The sequence below is a fragment of the Centroberyx affinis genome, unplaced genomic scaffold (genome assembly GCF_046629955.1).
Source record: "Centroberyx affinis isolate AG114_WGS23_722 - 3 ecotype Tasmania unplaced genomic scaffold, CSIRO-AGI_Caff_v1 ptg005304l_1, whole genome shotgun sequence".
NCBI classification, from domain to species: Eukaryota; Metazoa; Chordata; class Actinopteri; order Beryciformes; family Berycidae; genus Centroberyx; species Centroberyx affinis.
In genome coordinates this window covers 46,323-72,213 of record NW_027282644.1, presented here as the reverse complement: position 1 = coordinate 72,213, position 25,891 = coordinate 46,323, and the positions used below count along the sequence as shown (strand labels likewise).

The following is a 25,891-nucleotide window of genomic DNA, read 5'->3' as shown; positions in this document are numbered from 1 at the left end:
GGGACATTGCTCACGCTGTTCTCTGCCAGCAGTGAGGGCAGCAAAAATAATCATACCATCTACCTTCTGGCATTTCATTTTATTGGCCTCCTTCACCTCAGCTGGGCAGTTTGTTTAAAGTAGAGTAATAATGTTTTGGTTACAAGATGGCCGCTCAGCCAGGGAGGGAAACATGAGCTCATGAGCCTCATCTATCGCTGCTCTCCAAGGTGTTTATATTCAGACGGATGGGGTCTAACTGCTCAGACGACGGCCCGGTGGCAGCGACATCATCCAAAGAAGCGCAGAGCTAACCTGAATATGCAGGGTTTCAAATGTCCTGATGGGATAGACCAGGCCGTATATCACTTTGTCTGTCTCTGCGGCAAAAGTACCTGAGGAGGCAAAAATACAGTGACACACCTGAGCAAACCTGGTGACGTGAAATCCATTGTTCGTTCCAATGTGTTTACTTGGAACGTGTTAAAATAACAATACATAACTGAAAGAAGTGATTAAAGCTGCACTAGGCAAGATTTTATGTGAAAATACACCCGCATTATCAGCCTAAATCAGCTGCAATAGAAAAGAGCATCTCATGCCCGATAATCGAGAAACCAGAGATTTGCCAAAAACTTTTGGTGTCAGGTATGGAAACTGGCGGGAAATGTAGGTGCACAAGAAGTGAAAAATCCAAACTTCAGAGAAAAATACAAAACTTGCTCCTGAACAGCAGAAAGAAAACTGGGACTAAGAAGAAATGTTAAGTCCGAGGAGTATGCAATGTACTGATGTCACGTTCAAAATCCAAACAGTTACCTCTTGCTGCCATGTGGGGCCGCCAATGTGCAAAATTGCCTAGTGCAGCTTTAAGGGTGGAGCAAACCTACAGCTTTTTTATAGACATTGTTTTCCTGCAGTTCACAACACCTCAACGAGCTACAGCCATGCACAGAACACTAATCCCTCACTCATACGTGCTAATATTCATAATCATCTTTAAAAAAAAACAGCTCTCATGAGCAGCAGTAAAAAGGTGGCATTGAAAAGACAAACAGGAATGGAAGCAGACAACTTACCAAATAATCGGTCCCATATGATCAGAGCTCCGCCGTAATTCTTGTCGATGCAATAAACGTTCCGCCCTGTAAAGGTAATGCTCGGTGAAATGACCGCAGACATTACTTGAACTCTAACGTAAAAAAGCCCAGCAAAAATACAGCTTATTTTGCCTACTGATGGAGTAGAGCAGTGTTTCCCGATCCAGTCCTCAAATACCTCCCGTCCACCTGATCCAGTTAAGGGCTTAATGTTGATTGGTTGAGCAGTAAAAACAGATCTACCTGAACAGGGCTAGCATGAAAGTGTGTAGCCCTTGAGGAGTACTTGAGGACCAGGGGCCGGATTCACCAATGTGTTCTTAAAATAGATCTTAAGAAATTACATAAGAGGAAAAGTTAGGAAGTTCTTAAGAAGGCTCTTAAGTGCAATTCCTCAATATTTTCTTAGTAACAGTCTCATTTCTTACGAATATCTTTAATTTTCCTACGTAAGAACTTCTCAAAATAGGGCCTGAATTAATTCTGGTTAATACACTTTAGGCTTACTACCATTGAGGCTAGGAGGCAACCCAAAGTGCTTCCATCGACAAAACAATTGGGGAAAAACCTATTTAGGGCAACTACAATTAATGAAGTATATGAAAAGATTTAAACATTGGTTGCTGTTGGTAACTGTAAAATTTGCTAGCTTATTTTCAACAGACATGAGACAGAGGCCTACTTGACCCTACACCAAATAAAGCTTTACAATACATGTTAATCTTAATGTTAGATGTAGGGGAACCTATGAAGACTTTGAACTATAACCTACTTGTCTAAAATGTATTTAAATATATGATATTAGAGAAGGGCTGTCTTAAAGTTTTTTCTTAGGAAGACACATAAGAAGAAAGTTAAGAAAATATATAAGAACAGTTTTTGAGAATAGCATTTTTACCTATTTTTTTTTCTTAAGACTAAAGTTAAGGAAAAAAATGGCACTTGAGAAGATTTTTTTTCTTAAGAGGTTTTTGTGAATCCGGCCCCTGGTTGGGAAACTCTGGTGTGGAGGCTGAACACCCCCCCCCCCCCCCCCCATCTCTGGCCCCAGACGGCCCCCTGCTGGCCAGGAGACAAATCCTGCCAGAAGCCTCTCTCCTCTCTCCTGTGCCTCTGCTGTCTCAATTTCAGCTTTCCTACCATCTGTCTCAATAAAAAAAAAAAAAAAAGATATTGGACTGTCCACTCTCCTTTAAAAACGTATTGCTTATCTCACCATGGTGAACTCTGTGATGACTCGGGGTGTTGAGGACCCACTCCAGAGGCCCGAGGTCTCTGATCAGCTGAAGGAAAATAATACACATCATCATAAAATATTTTAGATATACACAACACTACTTTAAAGTAATAATCTTCGACACTGACATCATCATCGACATTTTCATGTAACTAAATGTCCATTTTGTTCCTCTATAAATATAACACAATAGTGATTCAACCTATATCCAGTTTATAAAATCTTTCACATTCAATGTTCACATTTTCTGTCTGGGAGCTCTTTCCTCTGGCGCACAGGAAGTGATGCATTTAAGGTTTCCGGCTTGTTTGGAATAAATAGAAGAAGAAGAACTGGGTAGTTAGCATGAGCAGCGATAGCCACCATGGCTGAACAGGCAGAGTAAAGAGAAACTCAAACTGCATCAACAGAAAATCCAAGCTCCGCCCACACTGTGTGATTGACAGGTGATCTCTGGGAAGTGCAGTGCAGAAACACCACAGCAATGAGCACTTAGTAACATCGGTAACACTTTCTGTGAAGCCAGTGTCTATAATACATTATAATCATACTTATAACACATTATAATGCCATCATAATGCATTATTTGTATAGTTATAATCATGCATAGACAGTTATAATGTTTTATAACATTATAAACACATTACTTACAATCTGTTATAAAGCTTCTTCATCACCACTTAAATGAAAAAGCTTTATAACAGATTATGAGTAATGTTATAAAACATTATAACTGTCTATGCATGATTATAACTATACTTATAATGCATTATGATGGTATTATAATGTGTTATAAGTATGATTATAATGTATTATAGACACAGGCTTCATAGAAAGTGTTACCGTAACATCTTGTTTGCTAAATGGTCATTGCTGTGGTGTTTAATAAAATAGGATTTGATGAGGATTTCGCAGATTACCACTTTAAATAGGGATTAAAAATTGCCACAGAAACCATCTAAGGTTCAGAATTTGTAGCAATTTTGTTTTTATTTGTTGTGTTACAACAGCTATACATTATATGCACATTTATGATTGTGATTATGACACAATTACCGGTGATCTACAGATGTAGCAATTGTAGAATCCCATGAATTACTGTATGCTGGCTGCACTACCAGTAGTTTGAAAGATTAGAGTTGTAATACACAGATTCAGTTCAAGCTACATTTATGAAACAGACTGTTGCAGTACAAGTGGACTATAGTTGGAGGACAGATGCAGAAAGTGGGACATTTTTGATGGTTATAGCTGACAGTTGGCAAGATTACTTTTATACATTCATACTTTTCTTAGTTGCTTTCCCTGATTTAAGAGCTTTCTTATCAAGCGAGCGACTGTCCAGGTCCAGGAGCCATGAGAGAAGAGAGAAGTGGCCAAATTTCCCTTTGGAAAGAACAATATTTATGGACTGGAAGCACAACAAATACTGTGGACGAGGAAAGGTGCCAAGACCAGGGAGACTTTAACACCGCTGATAATGGTTACATCCATTTACACACACACACACACACAGGTACACACACTTGTCCAGTCCAATATAAACTATATACTATAACTATAACTATAAATATTCATGCAACTGAATGCATTATGAGTGCATTTTGTACCGTAACACAAAACTATCAAAAAAAGCTATTTCTATTCCTAAATTCCTAATCAAATAGGTATTAGTTGTTTCACACACACACACACACACACACACACAGTCTTACTTATGTCCCTTTTGGGGTATTTACATAGACTTACATTCATTTCCTGGAGACTTACCCTAACCATAACCACTGCTTGCCTAACCCTAACCCTAACCTTAACCACTGACCCAAAAATCAGCTTTTTACCAACTGGGGACATGGCTTTTGTCCCCAATTGCACAAGCCGTCCCCAATCAACTGGTCTTAAGTCTGGTTTGTGTCCCTGAAAGTGACTTAAGTCATACCCACACACACACACACACACAGACATAATGTCATTAGAGATCGTGCCACACAGCACTTATTTCAGACAGATCAGGTTTCTCTTTGGGTGCGACTTTCACAGAGATTTTGATGTTTCGCGTCGACAAGACAGACCTCTCAATCTGGGGAAATGTGCGCGGCTGGACAGAATTTTCTCAGTGATTCATTATTTCCATGTAATGACTGGGTCTGGAGACCGAGCCCAGGAGTTTTTATCTTGAATGAAAAGGGTCTCCACCACTTCACTCCGGCTCTGAGGGGAGTAGCGTGCCAATAAATTACACGACATCAAAAAAAGCCCATAAAGGAGGCATAAATTACATCCCTTCAGAAAATTGTGACTATTATGACTGTTTTCACTAATAGTGCACTAAAAGATGGAAGGCGTTCCAAATCCATTCATTCCCTCTAACGATCGCTGGGATTGTAAAAGTGATACTCCCAGTCACTTTAAAGGAGGGAGAGTGGTCATGCTTCTGTTTGGAATATTTCATAAAATCTCATTATTTTTTATTAAATGCAGGTTCCACTGCAGCCCTGGGTCTATAAAGGCTATAGGCTTTAGTAGTCGGTTTAACATTGGCACAGGGAAAAAGATAACTTGACAGACTTTTTTTTCAGCCAAAATATCTTTTCAACTATGGCACAGCAACAGCCAATGTAAGAGTAAATTCATGCACTACTCATACTACATGTTGGTTGATTATATGCATATATTTGATCATTGGAATATTTATTGTTATTCAGGTTGACACGCTTTCCAAACCCGCTTGGTTATACACAGGACTCCAACACATTGATCATCATGTTAATCATTATCGATAACTTTTCTATGACTGTTACATGACACAGAGTGCAATTTCCATGACTAATATTTGTCAGTGTCTATGCTAATGTGTTCATTTTTATTTCAATTTTTATTAATTTGCTCTTTTACCCGACTGAAATGTCCTAATCTTGTTTTGGAAAACTACAGCCTTAGGACTTTCATAATAAGTGAATTTGTTTTGTGATTTATTATTCCTACCAGGGGAACCTAGACCTATTGAATGTTTTTTACATTTGCATTTATATTTTACATTTGCATTTAACTTTTCCACGCTTGGAAAGTACAACTTTAGGATCCCATGACTTTTCCAGGTTTCCCACAACCACAGGAAGATTGATGACAGAGGTAAAGTGTTGTCTGCAGCCCTGTGTTTCTGTATTTACCTCCGTGTGGATCCAGAACTGATAGAGCAGGTTGAATTGGATGTGAACAGCGAAGACCGAAGGAGGCAGAGCCAGAGCCATGGGCAGGTAGAAGATCTGAGGACACACACCAGCATCAAACTCAGCAGGATGCAACAGTTATAGGATCAACTATGGGTTTTAGATAGCACACTTTTTATTTGGTAACACTTTACAATGGCCTTCTTCCAGTGTATTAACCTGAGTATTAACCTATGGAAAAGTTTAAGTACCATTTTTTTAGTACGAACAGTTACACTTAGTACTTACATTTTGCTGTCCACATTTTAAAGTACATGATGTGGGCTGTTAGGGAGTTTTTCGCTGAGTTCTTCCACAGTATTGTACTTGCTGTTGAGTAACACACTGGAATGAAGCCATTGTAAATTAAAATGCTTCCAAGTTATTATTATATTATTACTGTTATGCTTGAATCCCCAGTATAGAGAGCTTTCAGGTGATATAATCCTCTCTCTGGCGGCCATAATGGAGGTCAGCAGCTCTTAGGCTGATTGTGTTTCTAAACGTACGACTTGGCCGTGTCAACTGAATTCAACAGACCTCATTTATTTCCGTGCTGTTGTTAACTGGGAATTGATCATTTCCCCACTGATATGAGGTTGATTGACTTTGTGTTTAGATGTCAACTTGTAAGCTAGCTAACCTGGTTTTCTACCTGTGTCACTGCATCTGATTTGTACTCTATAGCTAACATATCCAGTAGAAGCAGTTGCTGTTGATATTGCTATTGCTATTGGGTGCTTCTGTTATATTAGCCTGCTCGCTAGATAGCTAGTGAGCTAACAAAGACAAAAACTGTTTTTTCAGGTTAACTGGGCTAACATTTTTCAAGCTACAACTTGTGGCCCATTGAAGTAGTATGGATAAATACAGTTTAGTATGTCACAGTAACCTAAGTTTGAAAAGTAAAGCTACATTATCAGACCACTCACTTTTGTACTGAATTGACCTACATCCACACCACAACAATCTTTTTCTGGGTATCCCTCTTTTTCTTGACCAGTTGTTGTATATTTTGGCATTATTTGCACACAGCCAGTTGACCTCCATGATGACCTCAGTCAGTGGCTGCTAGGAGATTCATAACGCAACTGCAAAGCCTTGTATTAGCTGATTGGTAGCATTCTTAAATGATGCTTTTGCCATTTCTGCTTTTCTACACTGTGTGCAGAAGAGAAGAGAAGACGAGAGAAGAGAAGAGAAGAGGAGAGAAGAGAAGAGAAGAGAAGAGAAGAGAAGAGAAGAGAAGAGAAGAGAAGAGAAGAGAAGAGAAGAGTGTTTTCCATGCATTGAGTGAAAGGGGGAAGGCTTTACCCATGATGTGAACTGCTGGGTGAGGGACTGTCTGAGGGCGGTGGTGAGGTTGTAGTACTCTGAACTGTGGTGCACCTGATGAGCTGCCCAAAGGACGGCCACCTCTGGGGGAAATTACACAACACACACACATAGATTCAACGTAAATCACAACAGTCCAAGAGTCCAAACGGAGCTCCTAACAGGTTATCACCCACAGCCTTATCATCTCCATTACAGATCTCTCATTAGGAGCAAACAGCAGTCATGTAACTTTCCGCATGAGGTTCACGCACGGGCCTTGAACCCTCACACACATTCAGCTGCCTTTACATCAGCGCGACAAGTGATTTATCTCAAAATCAACGTCCCCCCCCAGATGAGTAACTAGACACTTTCATCCCCAGAAGGAGCCATTTTGGTCCCACTCCTGGCCAGCCGTGATGAAAAGCTGTGGCTGAGTCTCGCTGGCCATCGGGGTGGGGGGGGTATTGGGCTGCAGCTGGTTAACGTCCAGCCTTACGTCCCAGTGCTCCAGTTTACATTCCTCTGCTGTGTTGTGATACTTGCTACATTAATATCTGTGTTACACTTCATTTTAACATCCAAAGGGAACATGCTTGTTAAGTTTCACTGGATCGCCGGGCCTTTTCCGGACCACCCCGTCTGGTGTGTGTGCTTTTTGGCACCTCCCGTCCGCGCTGGCTTCTTCAGCCGCACATGAGAGAACAGTAACCTTCAAATATCGCGGAACCGCAAAGACTCATATAGGGCTATCTATAGTAATGTACACATTACAGTAAAAGTAGCGTGAGTTATTAAATGAGGTTAAGGTTCCATGTGGCAGCCTTGATGTGACGGGATTTGCGATTACGTGATGAATGCTCATGAAACAATTTAGCTCCAATAAAAAAGAGATATCAGGGGTGATTGAATTTGTGGTCACGTTTGGGTGGGTGAGAGAGTAGAAATAGTCATGGGTAGAAGCACACACACACATGAATGAGCGTGTCCCTACACACACACACACACACACACACACACACACACACACATACACACACACAGTCTTACTTAAGTCACTTTTGGGGTATTTACACAGACTTACATTCATTTCCTGGAGACTGACCCTAACCATAACCATAACCACTACTTGCCTAAACCTAAACCTAACCCTAACCTTAACCACTGACCCAAAAATCTGCTTTTTACCAACTGGGGACATGGCTTTTGTCCCCAGTTGCACAAGCCGTCCCCAATCAACTGGTTTTAAGTCTGGTTTGTGTCCCTGAAAGTGACTTAAGTCATACCCACACACACACACACACACACACACACACACACACACACACACAAACACACACTAAGAGTTCACACGCACACACAAACATATCAGCACTGTTGGGTGAAAACCTTGTATCTCCAAAATGTCAACTTCAGGAACTAAGAAAAACAGCCTTGTTTTTAGCTTGATGACAATGCAATTTTGGGTTTATCCAATGGGTTTTGAATGATGTAATCCTTCACTTGAAGTGAAGGCATGAAAATCACATATAAAATTGAAATTGCAAGGTTTTCATACAGCAATAACAGCAATAAGCATGCAAGCAAGTATACGGGCATACTTCCATGTATGCAGGCACACACAGACACACACACACACACACACACACACACTAACAGCTTCACTCTCTGTGGGACTACTCCATTCTATTTTGAGAAATCATTCAAAAGCCCCGTCTTGAACGAACTCCTCTCTCACTGTTTAATAAACTTGTGAATTCTATCGAGACCGGCAGTCGTAAAACCCAATGGGTCGCGGGTCCGCCGCACCTGAACAAACACACCGCTGAGAAAGTGAGACGTGAAGGTGTGTGTGCAGTGTGTGTCCGTGAGCAGAGGAGCGCCGCGGCCCGTCCACACACACACACACACACACACACATTCAACCTTTTCCAATCAGCAGAAGAGGAATTCCTCAAGCCTCGGGGAAACCCCTCGCAACTCCCAGTGATCTGCCGCTTCCAACCAATACTCCACACCTCGCTTATTTAACAGGGTTATTGCCGTATTTCAGCTGGTGTGAGAGAATAAATGTCACATGGAATGTTTTCGGTAGTGTCAATATGGTGTCAAACAGTGTATTTTGGAGCCGGTGGAAATGGAGGCAACAGGGCGGACTTTATTTCAAACTTTATTTGCCCTCTCAACGCGACTGACAGAAGCCCGCAGCTCAGCCATAAACGTGACAGGAGGATGAGGGGAAAGTGGAGAGGAGGAGGAGGGTAGCAGATGAGAAACGGAGAAGAGAAAAGAAGAGAAGAGAAGAGAAGAGAAGAGAAGAGAAGAGAAGAGAAGGCATGAAAATTATGGCACCTCTTGCCGTCTGAACCGGGGGGAATCTGAAATGAACTGTCCTGCTAAGAGACATCCAGAGACATAAACAGCGGATAATTCAGCCTTTGTCTGCTTCCAGCAGCCTGGGTCTGATGTTTTTTTCTTCTCACTGGAGTCCTGCTTGGCCGGGTCCAGGACTAGGGGCGGCTAAGATTGATGCTCGTTGTCATTGATAGGAAGTAGGAACCGCTAGGCTTCACTGCAAGCCCATGTCCTCATCTCTGGACTCGGCGGGACACCGCATAGTTTGGCAGGGCCTATTCAGGAGGGAAGCCCCGTTAATGGTGAGAACCAATGCCACAGAGCCCACGTTCCCAGCAAGAGCAGAGAAACGCTGAGGACGGCACTTCCAACTGGCCTCCAGCGGGCCTGATCTCAGCCCCATTTCTCAGGGTGTAACAAGGATGACTGCACGCTAATCGGGTGGGGGACAGTAATGACACTATGGGCTCGTGCAAGAGTTCTTTTCATACGTGACCCATTGGGCGTCCCGGTGGCTCGGCAGTCTAAGGCGTGTGCTGTGTAAATGTCCTGGGTTCCAATCCGACCCTTTGTTACATGTCATCCCTCTTTCTCCCAATCTTTCCTGTCTATCTCTACTTTGAATTGTCAAATAAAGAGGAGAATGCCCAAAAAACATTCTTGAAAAATGAACCATCTCTCATGCTTTGCACAAAGGACAATAGACTGGCAGCAAGGTGATGTAATACTGTACGATCTTGTTATGCTCTCAAGGCCAATCAATCTCAATCTAAGTCCAAATCAGTCAGGTGACGTGTGGATCGGGACCAGGTGAGCGTGAGCGAGTTAGACTTTGACAGAGTCTGTTTACGTCCAGCTCAAGCCTGTCAGGAGCGCTGCTTACATAACCGGTGTCATATAAACGCGAGAACCAAAGTCCTATTGAGCGCCATAAATTTACCTCCAGTAGGAACCTGCAGTAAGTGCCAGTGATTATCAAACAGTACAGTGAATAATGCTGTCGGAAAAGAAGTGTGACTAGACAAGAAAAAAAAAAAAAAATCAGCGAGGGAGGGAGAGGGAAACCCAACGGACTGTCTTTAACTACTCAACCCGTTCAAATATCGACCTTATGAAACGCTTTTACAGTTATATCAATCAGCTGCCTAAATCATCACCCTCTGCGACGAAGCCCTGGCACTAGCAGCGCCGGCCTTGATGTGCGGCCCTCTGAGTGGTGGGACGCCCTGTCAATCACGCGGGTAATGGACTGTGAACAAGCCTTCCAGTGTTTGGATTGGAGGGCTCTTGGATGGGGTGCCAACCTAAACAGCGAGGGCCGTACTCGGCGGGACGGCCGGCCAACTCCCCTCCGCCGCGGCTATACTTCATGCTGTCCGCACAGCTCAGTCACACACACTAAACTAAACACACTAACCCCGGTCAGGCCCACTTACAGCTCTCGCTAACAGTGTGTTAAAAAGTCTGTATAAAATGTGACGGGTGAGGTAAAATGGCTATTCGATTTGATTATGTTCGATTCATTCCTTTCCACTTCTGTTCTCTCTAATTCTATTTAGTTATTCGGTTAGTTAAGCAATCCGCAACACATTCATATACATAAATGTCCGTTTTGTTACTCTCTATTGCCAAATGATATAACACAATTGTGATTCAGTCCATATCCAGTTCATGAAAACTTTTACAATTGCTGTTCTAAACACCCAAAGTCTGGTAGGTCTTTCCCGGGAAAAATCTGTGATGCGTACATTTAAGGCTGGGCGATAATTCAATATTATCGTTTATCGTCTTTCAGTGGAATCATATTGTGATGATATGAAGATATTTTAATATCGTGACACACATTTCTGCTGTCTAAATTGATGATGACAAGCAAATTTTACTTAAAATCTCTCATAAAATGAGGTATGGTAGGAATATTATTTGAATATTTCTGTTTGACATCACGCCTAACATTACCAATCGGTTCAATGAGATGAACATTAATTTGATTATTTAACGGGATTTTGCATACATGAACCATATCGTGATATATATTGATATCGAGAAAAATCCGTATGATTATTATGATATTGATATCAACCATATCGCCCAGCCCTACGTACATTTTCTGCAGCAGCAACAGTTTGAAATAAACAGAAGAAGAACTGGGTAGTTAGCGACCATGGCTGAACAGACAAAGAAAAGAGAAACTCAAACTTAATCAACAGAAAATCCAAGCTCCGCCCCCACACTGTTTGATTGACAGGTGATCTCTGGGAAGCGCAGTGCAGAAACACCACAGCAATGAGCGCTGGGCAACAAAGATGTCACTAAAAGAATAAAGCAAGGATCTCACAGATTAGGCAAGGCAAGGCAAGGCAGCTTTAATTGTATAGCACATTTCATACACTGGGGAAATTCAAAGTGCTTTACAGAGTAATAAAAATACAGTAAAGGTAAAAGATTTACAATTAAAAAGTGCAAAAGTACAGACAAGAGATACAAAAGATAAAAGACTTAAAAAGTAAACTAGTGCAGTTCAAATCAAGTGAAATAGAAAGCTAAAAGAACACAACAAATACTCCCACTTTTAGATGCACATTGTGATTGAACCCATATGTTTTTCTTGAATTTTCTTTTCCCCTGTCCTTCCTGATTCTACACTTCATCTGATATTTACGTCAGATCTCACTGCCTAAGGCACACGTGAATTATAGATTCTCCTATTGGTCAAAAACCTCACCATCCACAGACAGATGAGAATCATACAGAGTAAAGCTCTGTCCCCCCCCACATATAGTGTTCACTCATGCACAAATAAGCATTACCTGGACAAGATGAATGAAAATTCGTACTTGCCCGTGTCAGCTCTGTTGGGATCCTGAACAGAAACAGTTACAATGAAGGCTATTTAAAAGCTAAGCTGAAAAGATACGTTTTTATCCATTACAGGGTAGAGTAGGCAGTGTAGAATAAGAATGTTTTTAGCTTTGACTTAAAAGTGGTCAGAGTCGGGGCTTGTCTAATATCATCTGGGAGGTTATTCCAGGTCTGTGTTGCATGATAACAAAACGCTGCTTCACTGTGTTTTGTTCTAACTCTTGGGACAGCCAGTAGGCCAGATACCCCAGATGTCCTAAGGGTCCTAGAAGGTTCATATGGCACAAGCATGTCAGAGATGTATTTGTATATGTACATTTTTATTGTACTATACGACTTCAAACCATCCTTCTGTGTGTGTACTCTGCTTGTAGCACGCATTAGAGGCAAAATCCCTCATATTCATCCTTCATATTCACACTTCATCCCTCCCATCAGTCTGGGATTCAGCTCAGCAGTGTCAGCAGTGGAAATCGCCTCATCTGTCAACACTGCTGATAGAGGGAAGTCTATCCATGGAGCGAGCGGAGCACATGAGGGCAGCAGACAGCCGGCCTGCACCGCCGCTCCGCTCAGCTCAGCTCAGCGCCCCCACACACACACACACACACACACACACACACACAGTCATACACACTCTTCTTTTCCTCACTTTGTCTAAGTGCTGTGCATACGAGCCACAGTTGGGACTCACACACACGCACACGTCATCCTTGTCTGTATGATGTCTGAGTTCAATCGGAGCAGTCTTTCTCTTAACACACATTCTCTCTCTCTCTTTCAATACACACACACACACACACACACACACACACACACACACACACACACACACACACACACAGCCCAGACAGAGCAAGCGAGAGCACAGTGACCTGCAGACCACTGTTGATGTTATCCCTGGCTCCCAAGAGGCCTTTCACTGGTCTGTTGTAGCGCGGCGGGCGACCCCCCCCCCACCCCCCCGACCCCCCACCCCCCCGACCCCCCACCCCCCCATTCCCCCCCTCCTCCCCTACATCCTGACCAAACCGTACCGACAGAACCAGCAAACGAAGCGGGGGCCCGGATTCTTTTGTCGGCCCTCCAACCTGCGCCGGGCCAGGAACTCGCAGTCAGAGCGAAGATTTATGAAGCCCCGGGCCGCCCAGGGGGAGGTTAACCCCCGCCCCGCCGCGCAGCCAGGAGGAGCTCCTCTTAAAACAATAACATCCACATCGGCCGCGCCTCCTCGGGGACGGGACGAGCGCTGAAGAGGAGGACAGCGGAGGAGAGGGGAGGAGAGCGGAGGAGTGCTGAGCACATCTGTTTGTCTTAACAACTGCTGCTGTCTGCAAGGCTGCAGGACTCAGAGGGGTGTGGACGCACCAGCCAAACACACACACACACACACACACACACACACACACAGTGGATGGAGCGAGGTGCTGGCTCTTCAACCATGCAGTAAAAAAAAAAAAAAAAAAAAAAAGAAAAATTCAAAAGGACCGCTAAGGCGTGCTCAGTCCAGGGAGCTAAAGCTAATCGCAAGGGGGAAAAAAAAGGTCCAGGACGGAAACTTGATTATCATCATTTCTGTCTAACTCAATTTTTTTTCCTCTTTCTCTTGTGGAGTGACGTGTTTTTTATGAGAGCCTCGGGGTTTCTTTGATCCATCTGCGCAGTTTGTACATCTTTTCCTCTCAACACGTTTTTTCCAGTGTTTCTATCTTTTCTGCAAACAAAGTTAACGAAAACTTAATTTGCTGGTGAGAAATTAAAGAGGCATGTGAAGTGGGGTTAGCCCGAAGCCGGGTTCAAGTCCCATGACGGCAGACACTGACACTGAATCCCTACCAGGACCAGGGATGCTGTTCTGTTGCTGGTCCTGACCTCTGACCTCACTGGAGGCGGGGAAAGCAAAAAAGAGAAATTCCCTATTAAGTATCTTTAAATTAATATTACTGATTCTGGGATTCACCAGCCGCTGTGGCCAGCAGCTGAAAAAAATGTTTCCCTCCCTGATTACATCACGTGGATCCACCCTTTACTATTGCAAACCGTCAGCAGTGCATGTGATGTAGCTGCACTTAGCTTCAGAAAATACTTACACAGATTATCTATTAGTATTTATTATACAATCAAGCTATTTCTGATTACATCTGCATTAACCCTGTAGTCTTAGCAGTAGTATTAACACTCACTGTGTCCCACAAACTTTTTTTTTTAAATGAGCACAAACTCTGAAACACAGACACAAATGATGTGAAGATTATGTTCCTCCACCACCAAAGGAGTATGTGACAATGGCATGAATTCAATGAACTGAATGTATTTGTCACTTGAAAAGGTTGGCTAACGGTTAAGTTTAGGCAAGTAAAAGAACTTTGGTTAACATTAGGATCAAGGTTAGGCAACTAAAACTGGTTCAGGGTAGGATATGGTTTTGGTCAAAATTTCTCTGAAAATGAAAATTTCACTCACAGTAGAAAACTTCTTCACAAGTTGGGAATTGAACCTGGGTGGTTGGAGTTAAAGGTAAATGTCTCCGCCCATTTGCCACCCCGACCTGCACATCCTTACTTTCCATCTCGCTAATTCATTGTCAACTACTTCCTGTTTCTGGTCGTGTCGCTTCCATATAATTTTGCAAAATGTACGATTTTTCTAACTTTTCATGCACAGAGCACCTTATTTGCATTTTAAGACATAACGCTCATTTCACATAATTTCACGAGACCAGGCTGTGTCCCTACAGCAACTAACAACTGCAAACAGTATTTGTATTTCTCAGTGTTGTATGAGCATTTGATAAAACCGGTGACGCTCAGATGCTTCTAAGCCAATGGTTCTCAACCTGGGGGTCGGGACCCCCCAGGCGGTCACAAGATAATTTTTGGGGTTTGCGAGATGATTTACGGGATAGGATAAAAACATATTTCTACTGTACAAATTTATTATCATGTCTATTTTTTCTCATTTTTCTCAATTTTTTGCCTTTTTTTCTTGTGAAATACTGAATAGTTTTCAGCCTCTCTGCCTCCTCTGATACAACCTGAAAAGGGAAAATCATTCTTTGGTTGAACTCTACACGCTTGTGGCGGGGGTCGCCAGTAGACATCGCTTCGTTTTAAGGGGTCCCGAGCCAAAAAGGTTGAGAACCGCTGTTCTATAAGGGCAAAACACACACAACAGCAGCCAATGTGGTGAGACAGCTTCAGCATAACTCCATTACCTCACATATAATCAATGTATGGACAACTGACTGGCTGATTAATGGCTTCAGCCTGGCTGGCTCGCCTGGATATAGATGCTCTCTAAGACCAGAGCTGCTATTAGTGGGACTTGCGATATGAGGTTAGAATAAACAGAATCAACAGGCCTGTCAACAACATGGCCGCATCAGAACCACGCCGGCCTCCAGCTCACCCAAACCCATCTGGTTCCAGCCTGTTTAGAATAGACTTGTTTTGAACATATATAGCCTGTCTGTTTGCTGAAGGGGGATTGGAGGGTGAAGCCGATCTGCAGCAGACAAAACGTGCGTCAGCGGCACTTGGGAACTGGTTTCCAACGCTTGTCATTCCCCAGGTTATTAAGCCAAGGTGTTTACAAAGGGTGTGAGTCTTCATAAACAAGCCAGGGGTTAATTACTCAAAAAGAGATAAAATGTTTAGCAAAGAGGATATTATTTCAGAGTGCAGGGAGTTACATTTTCTGGCAAGTTATAGCAATTGCAAGCTAATGCTCCATGAAAGGCATAATAAAAACATAGCAAACGCAATAATAAACAATATGAAAGCAGAATTAGTCAAAGGGCTATTTAGATTCTGGGAAATACACCAATAGTAAGAGTTCAAGCAAACACTGGTGATAGTAGAGTAAAGATAAACCAGCACTTCAGCTGAATCTGTGTCTGCACAAAGGTTATTCAAACATTTACAATTATTCTACATTTCCCTTTGCTTTATCCTCAGTTGCCGTTTGCCTGCGCAGATTCAGAAACAAATGCCACACAAGGGCCGCAAGTAAAGCCTAGTCACGGATCTTGCTAATATTCCTAGTCGATGGAGAATCCTGAACTTCATCCAGCCCTAAATGCCTGCAGACTATGGTAGTTTCCCTTCAATTTGTTGCTATCTCCAGGATCACAGTGGCTGGCCGGAGCGAGGCCAGGCGGTAATGTCTCCTCAGCAAAGATGGCATCAGCACAGACGACCGACCGCCTTTCAAAGCACTTTCCACTCAATTATCCCGCCGCTGTCCTTTCAAGTGGAAGACATGAGAGGGAAACTATGAAAAAAAGGGCCATAAAACTTGTTTGAATTGAAAATGATATTTTACGGTGCAGCTAATAAGGGTTCATATTTCCCAGTGGAGGATGTCACTTTCGCCTTTTTTTGCAGCTGCCTATTGTAATTTTCCCCCTTTTTACGCAATATTAAGATTTATAGCTCAAATGTTTTGACACAATAGGATTGTAGATGCAGTTTTCCCATGCTGTTTTGAGGCTAGTTAGATTGTAAAACTGGGTTTTCGAGATATAAGTGCAATAACTTGGATCTTGTAAAAGGAAGGGCAGCCCCTATTGCATTGTTAAATGACAATCTGACACTCTTTCTAATTGTGTTCTTTATGTCGAAGGATATTAACCTGTCTCCTCCACTCCTCGGTCCTTCCCCACGCAGGAAACAGCCATCTCACACACTATATCTCGGGACGGCTTGGTCTCAGCCTTACTCTGGAATGAGCCACAGGTCAAAATCTGGCTGACCGAGTCGACCTCGGCTGACCAGAGTGAGGAGAGAGGACCGTGCCTGCCCCGTCCTGCGGTCGCACAGAGCCGCTTCCCTTTGGTAACAAGGGGAAAAGCTTATATCCTGAGCGAGCTGCTGCGGCCACTCAGCACCAGACAATTATCTGTGACCCCACAATGTTCCATAATAACAACCCCAAAGGCTGGAGGAGGAAATGAAAGTAAGTGGAAAGTTTTTGCGAGACATAAAAATCATCCCGCAGTACAAAAATAAAAGGATTCCGACCGAATAAACCGAGCAGATATATGATATTGTAGGAGTCATTCCTCCTGCGTCGTCAGACAATGAAGGAAACGCCGGGAACACACACTTCATTAGGAGATATAAATCCGCTTTCAGGTTCCACTGAATATTATTCGGCAGACGCCTACATCGCCATGGTGATTTTAAAAATAAGGTCAAATAGATGGATTAGGGGATCTGTATTTACGTAACCTGTTGCGAAAGTCGAAGCCAAGAGGTTCATCAACATAAATAAAGTGCTGTGTAGCCTGGTTTCATGGATCGTCTGTCAAACCGTGGGAGTCAGGACGTTTGTTTACATGTTTTACGGTCAGGGGCATGCTGGGTAATTTACAGAAAAATTCACAGAATACATTTGGCGCTGCACCTTTACAAACCAGTTGGCAGCAGTTGGCTGCCTATAGGCAACTTGCCAAGTTTTTCCAACTGAGGCTGACTGCTGTCTCACTGAGGAGTGTTCAGGACAAGACTCTGACCACCCATACAGTCACAATAATAATAAGAAGACGAAGAAGAAGAAGAAGGAGAAGAGGAAGAAGAGGAAGAAGAAGAAGGAGAAGAAGAAGAAGAGGAAGAAGGAGAAGACAAAGAAGAGGAAGGAGAAGAAGAAGACAACGAAGAAGAAGAAGAAGAGGAAGAAGAAGACAAAGACGTAGACGAAGAAGAAGAAGAAAAAGAAGAAGAAGAAGAAAAAGAGGGATTGGTCATTCTTCAGTTTCATTTTAAATTGTAATTCCTTTAAAAAACTAAGCACCTCCCTTTAGTTAAATTCATTATTTCTTCAAAAAGTTGTCATCTTATCCCAATTTCCATTTCCAAATTTAAATTCTTTATTTGTTACTACCTTTCCATTTTCCAATTTACATCATTTATTTGTTCAAAACGTTAGAGCCTAATACTAACAACGACAATCAGTTTCTGGTGGATGAAATAGTATGCAAATACTCTGAAAACAGGAAACTGAATTACTAAAGTTAAACAATACAGTAGTGGAATGCTTGTAATGCACTTTTACGCTTTTACTCTTCAATCTTCATCTCAATCTCATTTTTCCAGTCCTGCAAACAAACCGGTTGTTTCACTTCAAGCTGGTGTCCATTCACATATGATGAAGTCAGTGTGAGAACATCATCTGAAGGCAGTAAGCTTTCTGCACATCGCCTGTCTGTTAAATGATTATACTATTTCAGTTAAATCGTTAAAACACCTATAATTATTAATCCCCGTAGTCCTGTGGAAAGGAAACGGCGATCGTATCTCTTAACATCTCACATCCTAATAAAAACAGGCATGAGGGCATGAAGTCCAGGAAGATAAGGCTTGGCACATCGTGGCCCTTCCTGCTCGGGTTCAATCACACCTACAGTTCGTTTTCTTTGGTCCGAAACACAGTGGAAGAGTTTACTTTGTTGCATTTTTGTATTTGGCCAAGCAGCTTGTTTATTGGACAGAGTTTTGGTGACCTGTCATCCTGCCAGGTTGGAGATTTTGACGGCAAGGGGGAGGAGTCAAAACAAATCCGATCCCAGTCCCTGTAACTTTAGCTAAGCACGATGGACTTGTCTGCGCTCTTTGCCATAATTTATCGTCTCTGGTGTTCATACCAGTTAAAGAGTCTACTATGTGTAATTTCTGGTCCAATGCTGGCCTCTATCGTTCAGCGTTGTCATGACAACACTCTGCCCTCTGCAGAGCGAGACCATCATCAGCATGGTGGGCAGGTTGGACTGTTTAAGAACCAACAACAATGAGCGTTCTATCATGTTTTATGGAGTTAGTGCATTTTTTTTGGTTCAATGGACACATACTGTGATTAGTATACGGATATTACCACGACTCCTGTTGTCTGGAGTTGCTATTTTGTATTCCCGCTGTTTGGAGGATTATATACATGCCAAATTTACCAGAACACCCTACCGACTAGTCTCAAATTATATTTTCTGATAGGGCTGGGCGATATGGACAAAATCAAATATCACAATATTTTTGACCTAATACCTTGATATCGATATTGCGACAATATTGTAGGGATGACTATTGGTGCTTTCACAAAATATTTACAAAATGAGATTTTTGATAAATAATCATCAGAAATATGGATATAATGACTAAGTGGGTAAAGGCAAATAATAGAACAGCTAGATCAGTCTGGTAAGTTCAGAAAATGACATAATTTTACTGTAATGCAGCCTTTAAAACCAGGAAAAGACAACAATTATGCCATATCACGATATTACGATATCCAAAATCTAAGACGATATCTAGTCACGATATCGATATAATATCGATATATTGTCCAGCCCTATTTTCTGATGTGTGTTTTTTGCCAATAAGCAAGGCAAAAACAAATTGGCAGATTTCTGAACGGACCTTGGCGTGGTAGGAGAGCCTTCAAACAACAACAAAAACATTAGCCTCTGCCCACTCCTGTGTTTTTTGAATGCAGAAATCTCCACAGTGCATGCACCATGGCTGCTCACTTTGTTTCACTCACAACCATTCGGGAATCTCTGCTGATATTTACTTGTCATATTATGCTTCAGTAAAGCAGAAATATTACACATTAGATCAGTTTAAGATAGAGATATGTGTGTTCACAATAAAAGTACCTGCACACAGACAGACACACACACACACACACACACACAGACGCCACCATGACGACATAATGCCCCACATACCATGTACTGTGGCCACGGGACAAATGCCTGCACCGCTTGGAAAACCAGGTGGGCTGGTCAAACTGCACCGAGCCTCCTGAGGCCACGTTCTCACGTTTTTTGGCAAGCTGTGGCGGCCGCTTTAAAAAACACACAGCTTCTGTTTACCCCCGATTCACATATCAACATCAGCGGCAGCAGACTTTCACCCAAAACTATGCGGACTAGACGGCGGACCGCTTGATGTGCCACTGAGACGAATAAACGTCGCTCCGGCACACAAATAAACGGCGCTCTTCCGATATACTGTGTGGCAGCGCAGCATCTGGCATGTGCGTCAATGAACTGGTAGTTTTAAAGATGTCTAGCCAGAGCTGAGAGAAGCACTGCAGAAATACTGTCTCCGGTATTTTCTTTTTTTTTTTTTACGGTGGAGCTCCAGGAGGTCGCCGCTTGCTTCTGAGATATCGCTGTTTCCAGCTTGCGGCCCGGGCCGGCCCCAGGTAGGACCACGGCCCTCTGGGGATCACGGCCTCTCACATCTGCACAGCTCAAAACCAGCTGGACGTAACTCAAAAATAATTGCTTCCTCCGCAGCGTCCAAGGAAAGCATGATGTGTGTGTGCTATCTTCACGGTTCCTCCCAGCGGGGATGGCAACTAAATCAACATTTCACAATCATTTATCATCAGCTCTCTTTGTAGTTTTTTGTTAATGTCATCTGAGGGAAACATGAAAGAGAAGGATAGCGGTTGTTAGTCTGACACTGGTAGGTACCTGTGTTTAACAGGTTCTCACACCGCTGACCCCTGTAATACATCATTTAATATACTGAGATTACTGGTGCAAATCTGGACCTCTGCCTAAGATTATACTGTACATATTAGGTGATCCTCTGAAAGTGACCCGCTGTGTTACCTCAGACTCACACCATGGGGAGACAGATAACCATGAAGGGCTGGATAAAGCAGGGGTGGGCTTGTTTTCAAGTTTGATTCACAGAAATAGGTAAAGTGGCAGCAAATGAACATGCTTCCTACTCATTAAATACCCATTAAAATGCAGCAAATATTGATATATACTGTAGTAACAAGAACTAAGGGGCACAAAGGGCAGCACAACATGGGTTTTACTCTGTGGTATTGAACTGTAAGATCCCTTTGATCCCTTTGGTATCTTAATTTTCTTTTTTGTTAATTTTAAGTAGTAACCTGCAACATTTTCATATAAATAAATGTCTGTTTTGCGACTCATTATCGCTTTTAAAAAAAATGCTTAAAGCTTTTATATTTGCTGTTCTAACCAGCCGGTGTCTGGCAGCTCTTTCCTGGGAAAAAATCCTCTGCCACACACAGGAAGTGATGCGTTTTACGTTTCCGGTTTGTTTGTAATAAACAGAAGAAGAAGAAGTGGGTAGTTAGCATGAGCAGTGATAGCCACCACGGCTGAACGGACAAAGAAAAGAGAAACTCAAACTGCATCAACAGAAAATCCAGGCTCCGCCCACACTGTTTGATTGACAGGTGATCTCTGGGAAGTGCAGTGCAGAAACACCACAGCGATGAGCGCTGAGCAACAAAGATGTTTTGACTTTAAAGTTAATAAAGCTTTAATATGTGTGAATTATACTTCTTATAGTAGACTTAAGACCATTCCTTTGAGCTACAGACATCGGTTTAAATAAATAAACAATATAAAAGAGAGCTGGTGTCTGCAGCTTGTTACCGTGAGCGAAGCGGTGGACCCAGTAGTAGCAGAAATCGACTCCCAGGAAGGCGAGCCACCAGGTCCAGGCAGAGTCCCAGGGAAGCTCCACCAGCCGGAAGCGCTCCCACACATAGATGTAGCTGGTCAGCTCACAGCCTCTCATCAGCAACCTGACGGAGGGACAGTCCAAAAACTTCACTGAACACTTTACAGTAGGTTCATGTGTGTACCGTACTGTGGATGATGTCTGTTACAGTGTACTGTATGGTGTATGTTGTACTGTATGTTCATAATGTGCTGTACGTTTTACAGTATGTGCAAAATGTCTATGTTTCAAATGTTGAAACTGAAATGTTTTTCTAACAGTTGACTGACTGATTTACAGCATTTTCATTTGAATTACAGTCGGACTGAACGATAAAAGGAGAAAAAGAAGAAGAAACATACAGTTCCATGATAGGCTACAAAGTACATACAATGGCTGTGTGTGTGTGTGTGTGTGTGTGTTTTAAAACAGTGCAAAGATAGGTTATGTGTGTGAAAGGAAAGACTGGTCAAAGTCTGCCGTTTGGACTCCTTCATTGTGCAACAACTTGTCAGAACAAATAAGAGTTACTAATACTGTAGGATCGGTACACATGCTAATCTGTTTCTTTTCATCCTCTGGTCAAATGTTATACAGTAAATATTATGATAAAGCTCTTATCAGTTTGACTGCCTAATGCAGTTTCTGAACGGCTTTGTGGACCTGAATAGAAGAGTCAGTTTTTGCTGGATTTGTTTTGTTTCATTTTTTTTTTTCCATAGAATTAAAATGATTCATATGCTTGTCTGAAACGTTATATTTTGGAGGGAAATAAATCCCAGTTACATGTTTAAACATTGTTTATCACTGAATATCTTGAGGATTCAATCCTAAAATGCAAGTATTAGCATTTATTGGGATATCTAAGGATTAAAGTTACCTACTATCATTTTAAAAGTTACCATAATCTGTTTCAATGTTGTGCTATTACGTATCTTGTAAGAATGGGTGCCAATTTTTTCAGATGCTATTTATCAATGACAATTTTCAAATATACAGAGCAAAGCAAACCTTTGTTTAGGTGTTTCCTGTGGGACGTATTTTGCTGTTACACAACTTTGCCTGATTTCGCATTCTAGCGGCAAAACAGCACAACTGTAGCCTATGAAGAGGGCGTTAATGTGAATTTTATTATCTTAAGCCATCTGTAGTGTGACTTCATCTATCCATCCATCCATTTTCTATACCCGCTTATTCCTATTCAGGGTCTGGATAGATCCAGTATATCCATGACTGTCAGTTCACTCACCCTGGCAGTCTGGAGACCATCCCAGCAGATACGGAGGTGAGTCCGTCGCTGATGGTGAAGACCGGCGCTCCTTTCTTTAACAAGGCCACCACCAACTCCAGCACCATCAGACCCATGAAGAACGGAGTGGCCTGCACACAGAGGAAACCATGACTCAGCAGTGTTACAAACTGTGAAAACAAGACACTTTCAAGTCCACTGTTGCTTTTAACAGTTGTGTTGAGCTTGAATATTTGATTTGGCCTGTGAGTAAAAGTTATGCAGAGCTTTCATGTCTTGATGCATGATGTTTGTTTCACTGCACAAGGCTGAAGCAACACAGTATAAGTCACAAGTTATTGGCAGATTGGAGTTTTAGTTATGAATAGGAGCTGCTCCAATACAGAGCTGCTCTGGAGACAGAAATAATCTCATTGGTTGAATTAAACCTCAGTAGGCAGAAGCAAAGAACCACAGTTGTTCTGCCTAAATAACGTTAGACTGAAGTGAAAAAGGCAAGCGCTAAGAGAGGAGGAAGCTAATATTATGAAGCCTAGCACTCTGCTACTAACTGAAAAAATGCTATCAAGCCAATTAGCCTAGCCACCTAACTAGCTTATCTAGGTAAGCTAGTTAGCTAGCTGCTGACCTTCCAACATCATGACTTCTATGGTTATGAATGAATGAAAAAAGAAGTCATTGCCATTTATATTTTCTAGTCCCCTCTTTGCCATTCAAGTTAATCAGTTAGTTCATTTGCGTTCCGGAAACCCGTGGTTCTTTGGCTCCGCCCATTGAGGTTGAACTAAACCAATGAGATTACTTCTGCAAATCTTTGAAGTTTAATTTCAGCGCTCAAAAAGTGGGAACAACAGGAAAGAAGGAATCAGTGCTGTTTTGAGTGTCAGAAGATCGACTCCAAGCTGTTGCACAGTTTGTGGATACATTAATATACCTATGATATCCTCCTTTTAGTCAGATGACATTTCGCCTAGTGTAATACAGGCCTGTCATGTAATGTTGCAGGAATGAATATATGAATATATTGGTATAAGGGATAACCCACCATGATGGAATAGAGACACCTAAAAGAAAAACAGTAATGTTATAATGTTATGAAGTTCCTTTGTTTTGTCAGAGAAGAGCTGACAGCGTTACAGTCTTTCGTTTTGTTGTCTCTCTTCCAAGATGGCAGCATGTCCTTCATAACCCACTGGTAACTACCAGTGTTGGGGAACGTTACTTTTAAAGGTAATTAATTATGTTACTTTGTTACTTACCATAAAAAGTAACTAGCTATGTTACAAAGTTACTCTTAATTAAAAAATAACTCCTTACAGTCCTTTGCGATACCCACTTCAATAACATGCTGCAGCACCATGGCTGTGAAGCGTGTTGTTAATCATTGTTTTAAAATTCAATGCAAGACTATCACTCTATTTTTAAAACAGTAAGCCAATCTACTTTACATAAGCATGCATAGATTGTTTTTTTTTCAGTTAGCAGCATGTTTTTCACCTTTTTCTACTTTCTGTTAACAAAAATGACACAATATGAAATGTTTTTCTTTTTTATGTTTTTCCTTGTGTGCATTAGGGTCTAAGGCTGGGGGTGCCGGGTAGGTTAGGCTGTAGAATAGGTAGATTGTTTGTCTGCTCTTGCCTACCTTGTGTTTTTCACTATGCTCGTCCTATATCATTTTGTTCACCATTGATTGTGTTTAGTTAGATCTAGCTACAGTAGACACATTCTCTGTAAAGTCCTCTGAGACATGCTTGTGATAAAGGGCTGTATAAATAAATAAATAAACTTGACTATGAAAGAAAACTAACAACATTCTATTAATAAGTAATAACGAATTACAACTGAATTACAACTGAAACAATTGAAAAACTAACACATGAATTTACTAGTTACCACAAAAACCTGGTAACCAGAACCACTAACCAAACAGTCAGCGACAGGCCTCTGTTTCTAACTCTGCTAGAAACATGTAATAACCTCTTAATGGGTCTGTCAAACATGGAACAAATTAGTGAGGGACGGGGTTAGCGAAAAGGTCACGACTGTGACTTCGGCAGCATGTCGGCCATGTTGGCTATAGCTTTAGCTGAAGGCGCTAGTTGACCAAGCGACTGCAGCCACAACCTGGACACATGGCCCCACCAGCAGAGAGAGAGAGAGAGAGAGAGAGAGAGAGAGAGAGAGAGAGAGAGAGAGAGAGAGAGAGAGAGAGGGGGCCGGAGGAATGCAGGGCGTGACGAGACCGCAGAGGAGCACATCTGCAGGTGGGGGGAGGAGGAAGTGTGTGTGGAGGTGCATGGAAGTGTGTATGCATGTGGACACACGCACACACATGCAGGTGGGTAATGTGTGTGTGTGTGTGTGTGTGTGTGCGTGTGTGTGTGTGTGTGTGAGGCGAGAGCACCACCAGGGACCCCGCGATCACACGCAACGCTCCAACATCTGGCAGCAGACTGGAGAGCTGCAGCTAACAAATGGGCTGGGAGCGCAGGCCGGCCTCCTCCAAACCCGCTGAGAGAGAGATTATCATTCTGGACGCCGGCCTAAACCTTCCCTCCTCTCTCTGTCCTGTCTCGCAGATAGTTTTACCTCCGCAGCCCCGCGCTCCTGACAGCTCGGGACAGAATTATTCAGCAGGGCAGGTTTGCACAGATTCTCGTGCTGTGCAAAAAAAGGAGAGGGGGGAAAACAAGTTCTCTGGACTTCACCACCGCTGTCTCTGTTGTTTTTTTTGCACCTTTTTACTTTCTTTTCCATGCTGAATTGTTGATGTCATTTGATTTTTATTTTCTCTTTCCCTTTTGGGTTGAGGTGGTCTGCTGAAGTCTCTTTCAAGTATTTCTTTTCCCTTTGTTTTTATCATTTGTGCAATTAAGTAAAACAAAAACAATCACTTTTATTAGGCGGCATGACATTCTTCTCAAAATAATCACACTAAAGAAAGCTTATTGGCGGCTGCAGCATGCTCGGAGCTTATGTGGATTGTTTGTTGTGGCATCTAATAATTTTATACTTTTCTTTTCCCTGAACTTCGACCTTACATGGAAAATGACATTTGCAGACCAGATGTCTGTGTTTTCCCAAACAGC

At 42.3% G+C, this 25,891-nt stretch overlaps 1 protein-coding gene across 1 annotated transcript in view; it reads right to left on the bottom strand.

The window, feature by feature from the left end:
• Positions 1–25,891, bottom strand: part of agmo (alkylglycerol monooxygenase) — a 49,866-nt gene that overhangs the window by 22,901 nt on the left and 1,074 nt on the right. The window contains exons 2-8 of the mRNA XM_071546529.1: positions 22,800–22,930; positions 21,484–21,635; positions 6,840–6,943; positions 5,487–5,582; positions 2,296–2,362; positions 1,059–1,124; positions 295–374 (exon numbers count right to left, since the gene is read on the bottom strand). Coding sequence (XP_071402630.1) covers positions 295–374; positions 1,059–1,124; positions 2,296–2,362; positions 5,487–5,582; positions 6,840–6,943; positions 21,484–21,635; positions 22,800–22,930 — 696 coding nt within the window. The remainder of the gene's footprint in view (positions 1–294; positions 375–1,058; positions 1,125–2,295; positions 2,363–5,486; positions 5,583–6,839; positions 6,944–21,483; positions 21,636–22,799; positions 22,931–25,891) is intronic.